Raw genomic sequence first — 8,085 nt, forward strand, 5'->3', positions numbered from 1 at the left:
TTTTCTAAAAACTTATACGTATATATAAATTAAAATATCCTTCTGAAGCGAGCGACAGGATTCCGATTCCGGTGACCGACAGCTTGCTACGGGCAACTCCTCAACTAAAATAATGCTGAAAGCAGTCTTCCTCTTGCGCATCTCCTTATGCTTCAGAGTAAGCTGATAATCGATCTTCACTCTTCTAGCTCGATCCACTAATATCGAGTATTTATCAATCCGTAAAGGTACAAATGACAATCTAAACGAATCTTTTAATCCCAAAAATAAAATCTGTGGCACTTTTCTTCTACAGTAGTGATCAACCGTGACGCATATCTCGATAGTGCAGTAAATTTTGCTTCGTACTGCATGACCATCTTCTCTCATTGCCTCAACTTGATTAACTTGTCTTGCATTTGTCGTCAGGTGGATAGGGATACCAACCACTTTCTAAATGAATCACTATGCCTGAATGAATAATAATTCCTTTTATAATTATTAAAATTTTCTTATTATAACTATCATGTTGGCACTTTCATTAATATCAAATTAATTAATCCTAAACCTTGGGCTCTTATACCACATTTGTCACGACCTGGTCCGGAGCTAGGAATTAACCAAGGCGAGTACAGATTGTCGGACAGTGTAAATTAAGTTTTCTATATTATTCTATAATTTAACAGATGAAAAAAGTCACCAATTAAATTAAATAAGTACAATAGAACTTGTCTCAGTACTAGTTTATATCTTTTATAAACATTTTTTATTATATCGCTCATTTTTTAAATTACTTAAAATTTACCTGAAAAGATACTTTAAAACAACTGTGAGCTAAACGAGTCAGTGAATACTCATACCCATAAACAATAGTAATATAAGAGAGAATGAAGCAACATTCATGCTAGTTAAATTGCTTAATAAATCAATATAAATATTTAATGTCATTTAAAATGTATTTAATATATCATTAGCATATCTATACAACCGTCATATAATCACCATCTAAAAATTGTATCAATTAAAGTACATCAGTATAAATATTCTTTTCCAAATGACTATACGGGTACCTTAGTGTTTCCCCACTAGTACCATCAAAATGTGACTTCATCATAATTAGTTATGCACTTACAAGCAGTCAGCATATCTCATTCGTGCATTTGTTGCATTCATTTTAACATATTATGTAAACAATACACCAAATGCATAAAAGTAAGTAGCAATAGTATTTATAACAATATGACCAATGAAGAAAAATATCTCAATCAGAAAAAAGCATATGCATGTGTCATCAACTGCAAAACATTGAGAAGAAATGAATTATTACTATAGATTAAAAGTAAAAATACTCACCTAAAACTTGTATGACTTGTTTCAAACACGTTTAATTACCTTCAATAGTTAATTGTCTACAATATCATAAAAATATAATCTTAAGCATATTATTAATTAGGCTTAATTAATCTCTTAATTTCTTATGCAGCTTTAATTGTTGATTATAAGCTTTATTTTAAGTATTCATGTTACTTTAATTTAACTATCAAAAACTTCAAGTAAATCAACATTTATAATTTTATTCAATATCTAACAAATGTCCACTCAGATAAGTGATTGTAAATTTTATATTTAAATTTCAAATAAATCTTTCATATACTATTATTATTATATTTATTGGTATTATATATATATAAACAATTTAAAATATAATATTAAAATACAAAACTTATAAGTCTTACCTTACCAAAAGCCTAGCTAGGCTTAGCACCCGCACGAATCTTTTCTTCATTCGCACGCTAGCTTCTTCTCTCCTCTTTTTATGCTCGATTGCATATGTTCCTTCCCCCGCACAAACTCGGCTCCCTCCTCATCTATGATGCTCCTTCCTCTCCACTTTTTCTTTGTTGGTAGGCTAGGGCACGAGCTCAACTCTCGCACCTCTTGCCTCGCTCAATCCTCGACGACACAGCTGCCCTCTCTTTCTTTGGCGGCTCAACAAGCCTCGATGTCGTCGCCCCTCCCTCTTCCTCCTCCTTGCTAGATAGAGACGTCATCGTCTGTCGAAGTCGCTACGTTCAACTACAGGATGCCCTAATTTGTATTTGTTATCTCTCGCACTAATTGTTCAACTCACCAGATAAGTCGACTTGCCTCCATTGTCCCTCTACGCATGGATTTATACCAAGAAATATTTCTTCGACTACCCGAACCTCTCACTTCACCTCTCCCCCTTCAGCTTCTAACTGTTCATTTCTTATTCTTTGATTCATCATTGTCCGACTCCTCGTTTCTTCTTTTTCGTTTTAATCATTTCCACTCCTCTGGTTAAAAAAACAGGGCGTTACATCTTAAGAGTGCACTAAGGTAAGGGTTGATCTTAAAAAAAAATGGACATGTAAACATTAAAGGGTTTTTGTGACGTTGACTAGGCGAGTAGTGGATATTACAAAAGATCCACCTCATGATACTACATCTTTCTAGAGGGCAACTTGGTCTGTTGGAAGAGTAAAAAACAGTCTATAGTAGCAAGGTCAACAGCAGAGGAAGAGTACAAGGTCATGACCATAGGAGTTGTCGAGATGATGTGGTTGAGAGCCTTGTTGGTAGAGATCAAGGTGGACTAAGAAACTCAAATGAAGTTGAAGTGCAACAACAAGTCAGCAATCAATATTAAAAACAACCCAGTGCAACACGATAGAACCAAACACAGTAGATTGATAGATTCCCCATATTGAAGTCATAAGTCTTTCTTACACCTCCTTGACACATCTAACATAACATTAGTTCTAGTGGTCCCTCTTCTGGGAGCGGAGACAAAAGACCTGAGCCATGTCATCTAATATTTAGATAGGACATGCACCTTAGCAGTTTATAAGATTTCAAGTAGGAAGCAAGATTTAAGATTTTGAAATAAAATAAAAAATCATTCCATAGTTTATCCTTTCTAGTTTTGGCACATCAATCTTACTATTCTCATTTCCATCCACTCAACGTTGTTATTAACAGATTTTTTTTTTTTTTGTTTGTTTGCCATTACTTAGGTTCATACAATATAATTAGATTTGATTATAGTTTAATAAAATTTAACTCTTAAGTAAATACCTAAAAATTAAGATGACATCAATGAAACTTGGCATGGGGACACAAATTTACATCGGATGGTTCTCAAGTTTTGACAATAGAAAATTCAGTCATCAATTTTAATATGAGCCCCAGTGGACGTAAAGGGTCCATAAGCCCTTTCAGGGAAATAGAACTTATTTATTTTGCAGAATATGATATTAATGTTTTACAGAAAAAATAATTATGAAGATATTGAGCTCATTCGCAACAATGATTCACACAAATTAGGTCAAGGAGTAATGTTTTCAGTTGTTCCCTTGGCATCCAGATATAAGTTGCGTACCATGATAATGTATCATAGATACTTTTCAAGCTCTTGGCTGAGCAGATTCCAGTGAACACTGTCAATATCAACCAACAGTTTTATTGCAAGTAAAAGCCATCATACCTTTCCACCAACAATGCTCCAAACACCGTCACGGCCCACTTCGAGTGCATCAGAGGTGCATGAACCGTTAATGGATAACTTTACCGGTGGATTCTGAAGTAAATAGAAGCCTAACCTCAGTAATCTAATAACAATGACGATCAAAGAAACAAAAACGCGCTAAATTCAGTTCATGGCAACAAATAGAATCACTTTTCATGTATAAAGTATGCACCTTAGCAAAGTCATCTTTGACGGATGCCGATAAAGGCAACACACAAGCATTATAAACATAAGCCTGAAGCTTATCATCATTTCCACTGATGCCGGCCAAAGCAAGTTTCTTTAAGTTATCAACGTCATGATCATCAGATGAAGAAGAGAAAGGCATATTGTGGGAGAGTTCTCCATTGAAGTAAAGGCAAATATAGTCTTTAGTGGCCTGATTATAAAAAATCAGCAGGGAAAACTTAATAAATTGTTTCAAGAAATAAGAAGAAAGTAAGATCGCCTCATTGAGACCCAAAAGTTTCCGGCTTAGATTTCAATAAAAGCCTCTCCATGCAAATGTAAGGAAGCATGTGTCCAATAGATCATGCCGTTGCAGCAGTCACATGTAATTTCATACTGTTTTTTATTTAATGTCCAAAAGAAAATTGCTATACCATTTATAGTAAAACTTTAATAGAAAAACTCAACAATTGCTGAATACCAAGGAAAAACTAAATACGAAAGGCAGAAGATATTTCACAGAAAATATTCAGAAGCATTGTTTCAACTACAATAACAACAACAACAACAGCAACAACAAAGAATAAAATTTTTTCTCCCTGAATTTTAGAGTCAAAATACAAGGATGAATACACAACTTGACTGAAGCATAAATGAAAAATTTTTAATCCTGAAGTAATGCATGCTTTTGCTGAAGGAATCCTCACTTATCATAATCAATAATGTCTTTGATCAGCCATACTTCAATAGAAAAGATATTTAGTGCTCTAGATGAATCAACTGCAACTATCATGATATGGTTAAATTAAGTTGTATCACTCCAGTAATCATATGTATTCTTCTAATTACTGTTCTCCAATGCTCAGAGTGGTTTTTCTGCAATAAAAAAGTGCCGCCTGACCGAAAGTTCTTGCAGAAAAATAATAGCAGTAACTTGGACTCCTCAAAACTATATCACAAAACTTTACTAATAAAGTTGCACTGAGTTAGATGAGAAATTGTGCAAGAGCAGGATGAATCATAGAGTCATAAGTTATAGCACATAGAACTTCCAAAATATTTAATCGTAATCATATTGAAATGCATAATAGATAGTTTCATGAGTACCGCAAAGGAAGATTGAAAATCTGAATTTAAGAACTTATGCCTTCTCAATCGAGTTCTCAATAATTACAGAAAAATGCATAATACAATCATCAAGCTTATACTAGAAGATTCCGTTTATACAAGCAAGACTCATACTCAAAAATTTGGGTGAGCAGATCAATTATATCTTAGCCACTCGTCAGGTGGTCCATATTAATCCAAGCTGCAAAACTTGACAGATTCTGGCCAGGTGCAATACTTATGAAGAGCTAAAAGCACAATAAAGATCATGAAATCCCCAATCTAAAGCCCTGGCTCACCCATAAACATACCTTACATCCAATATGAACCCATCTCTCCAATGGGCATTCGCTCTTAGAAGTTATATGATGAATGTCAGACCACGGAAAAGAGCTACAAACAAATGAAGCTTCATTGTGCAAAAACATCAGGGGGAAGAGGATCAACTTGTTTTCCTCATTAACTGAGAGAAAAGGAGCATCATCATCATTTTCTGTTGAGACCTGCGTTACATGGAACCTAAAGTTGCATACTTTTTATGCTAAAAAATCTTAAGGAAAATACAGGAATATGGATTGCATCCACTAATCAAGCAAACAAACAGGAAAAAAGAAAAATATATGTAAGGGCATCTTGATAAAAATTTTATCAGGATGGGCTTGATAATCATTTGATTTGCTTTGAAATTAGTGAATACAAACTCTTCATATGTCGCACTAATATCAAAGAAAATCCAACAATCCCATCCTAATACGTTTTGTATCAGGATATTCTGACAATGTTTCTCAGCAATCTATATATATAGTTGGTAGTTTTTGAATAGAAAACTCATTTCAATACTCGATGCATTTAAGAATTTAAAGCATGAAAATGTAAAGGGGAAAAAAAAGGTTTCTTCTTTTAGAAACCGATGGTAAGATTCCATCTGTTTGAACACAAACAATAAGTACAAGATGATAGTTGCTTGTATTTCTAGCAACAGGGGGAAGAGAAAGGATGTCTAGTTTAGGAAAAACTGGCAAATATATAAACAGTTTCACCATCCAAATATTAGAAATAAAAGAGGCAAAATAAGTAAAAGAAAACACATCAAGAAAGGTTTCAGCTTAGCTTGAATCCATAAATAGTTTTAATTATATATATATATATATTTTTTTTTTTGGCAAAAGTTAAATCAAGACTAAAATGAAATGGTGATTTCGGTATGTAAAATCCAGAAAAATGACGGTAATTAGAAAAAAAAATCATGCCCAGATCATGGAAGAGGGCAGGTAAGCGCAATCATAAAAGTTTGATGGAGCAAAATCAACTAAAAAACATTAATAAATACACAAGAGAACACTGAGGAAACCACTCTAACTACTAATCCTTTTATCCAAAAGAATAATTCACTAACAACATTTATACCGACTTAAAGAGCAAAAAAAAAAAAAACACTTCTAGCGGCATTCTTCGACGAGAAAAACCACGGCAATCCGCTGATGGTTGCTCATCAGCCATCCCAATCAACGGAAAATGGAAAAACTGGGCACTGCTTCAAATTTGAGCTGGGATAAGCAAAACCAATCAATGAACTAAATCTCCAAAACGAACAAAACAACCAATGTACAACCCAAAGATCGCAGAAAAAGAAACCCCAGAAGCCAGCAAAAAATACCAAAGAGGGAAACTGAGTTCTCGCGTCGACACAACAGACTATGAGTAGAATTAAGAACAACCTGCCGAAGAATCACAGATGGCCGAGCGGAACTGGAGAGGTAAATCCATAGGAACAGTGAGAAACCCGCAAACCCCTCGTCACCAAAGACTCCGTCCCGATTGAGGTCTGCTCGGAAATCTTTGAGCATCAAGTACTCCTCTCCGCATTCTCCGACAGTCATCGCAGGGACTCTAGGGATTTAGAGAGAGAAAGAGAGCGATTGGAGGTTTTGGATTTTAGAGAGAGAGCAGAGGTTGAGAGAGACGCAATGAACTTCTGTGGTGTTAGTTAACGGTCTCAGCGATTCCGATTATCAATTAGGTAATTGGCGGACCGATCCTCACCTTCCAATGAGGAAATTGCTCCCAGATTATGTTGATCGGACGGGTAGATTCGATGTTCCATCGACTTGGAATTATGCGCGGTGGATTTTGCCGTGATTAGCATTTTTTTAATATATTTATTGTGATGATATTTTAAGAACTAGTCTTATTTGAATTAAACATTTAAAAATAAAGCCCTCCAATAAGTTCAGCTTTGAATATCTTTTTACTATCACTCAAAATAAAATAATAAAATAAGATAAAGTAAATATAAAGTGGTTCCTGAAAATCTCTCTGAACTAACTCCCCAGAGAAGAACTTTCAAAACTTGCCAATATTTTCAGGACTTTTTTCTAAGTCATCTATTCTTTCTCTTATAATTTTCCAAGAGGTGTCGGGATCTCGTCAAAATGTGTCTTGATTTGAGGTATTTGCCCAAGAGATGCATCCTTTCATGATAATTTTCGTCCATGGTGGTTACAACCACCTATTAAGTTAATGTGTGCCTCATAAATCTCTTCGAAATTCGTGAAAACCAATTTTTCTCATATAGTAACTGCCAGCGCTTAAGTGCGGGGTCTCGGTGCTCAGGCGCGACCTTCTATGTTTAACCGACGCTTAGGCGCCAAAACTCTTTTGCACAATTTTTCACATTTTTGCTCCAAATTTGATCATTTTTCACTCCTTTAAATTTTTTTTTTTCATTTTTACTTGTATCTGCAAGAAAAACACAAAAATATCTTCCATTAAAGTGCAATATCTCAAAAATAAGTATAAAAATGTGTCTAAAAACACTATATATTTTAGGGGTATCAGAGGCAACCCATATGTATCATTGTTTACTTTCATTTTTGAGATTTTGTATAAAATCTTATATGTATGTTTATGTTTATGTCTTTATGTAATCCGTGTATTTGAGAAAAATGTTTAGAACATATTTATTTGCCTAATGTTCTGAAAAGACTGAGAATTTATTTGATCAAAATCGAAACGGCCAAAATTTTGGAACTGGTGCATGATGCACAAAATTCCAGAGAGCTGGTGCATGAAGCGCCGTGTAGACAAAAATGACTTAAACGCTTCAAATAGCGGTCTTTGGCAGTTTTTTGGAGGGGACACCTTCAAATAACTCCTAAAAACCGACTCCAAGACAAATTTTAGGTGGGAAAACGAGGGAAGAGTCACCACTTTTAGGGAAAACGATGGAAGAGTCATCACTTTTCAATTCCTATGACTTCCCACTCTAGAAACTTTGTTAG

At 34.6% G+C, this 8,085-nt stretch overlaps 1 protein-coding gene across 3 annotated transcripts in view; it reads right to left on the minus strand.

Annotated features, from left to right (window-relative positions):
* The window catches only part of LOC110023151, a 30,944-nt gene extending 24,179 nt beyond the window's left edge, over nt 1-6,765 (minus strand). For all 3 annotated transcript variants that reach the window (XM_020722420.1, XM_020722419.1, XM_020722421.1), the window contains exons 1-4: nt 6,523-6,765; nt 5,116-5,307; nt 3,702-3,908; nt 3,488-3,580 (exon numbers count right to left, since the gene is read on the minus strand). In XM_020722420.1, coding sequence (XP_020578079.1) covers nt 3,488-3,580; nt 3,702-3,908; nt 5,116-5,307; nt 6,523-6,684 — 654 coding nt within the window. In that variant the 5' untranslated portion in view covers nt 6,685-6,765. The remainder of the gene's footprint in view (nt 1-3,487; nt 3,581-3,701; nt 3,909-5,115; nt 5,308-6,522) is intronic.
* Between the last annotated feature and the right edge of the window lie 1,320 nt (nt 6,766-8,085).

This window comes from Phalaenopsis equestris, unplaced genomic scaffold (assembly GCF_001263595.1).
Source record: "Phalaenopsis equestris unplaced genomic scaffold, ASM126359v1 Scaffold000219, whole genome shotgun sequence".
Taxonomy (NCBI): Eukaryota; Viridiplantae; Streptophyta; class Magnoliopsida; order Asparagales; family Orchidaceae; genus Phalaenopsis; species Phalaenopsis equestris.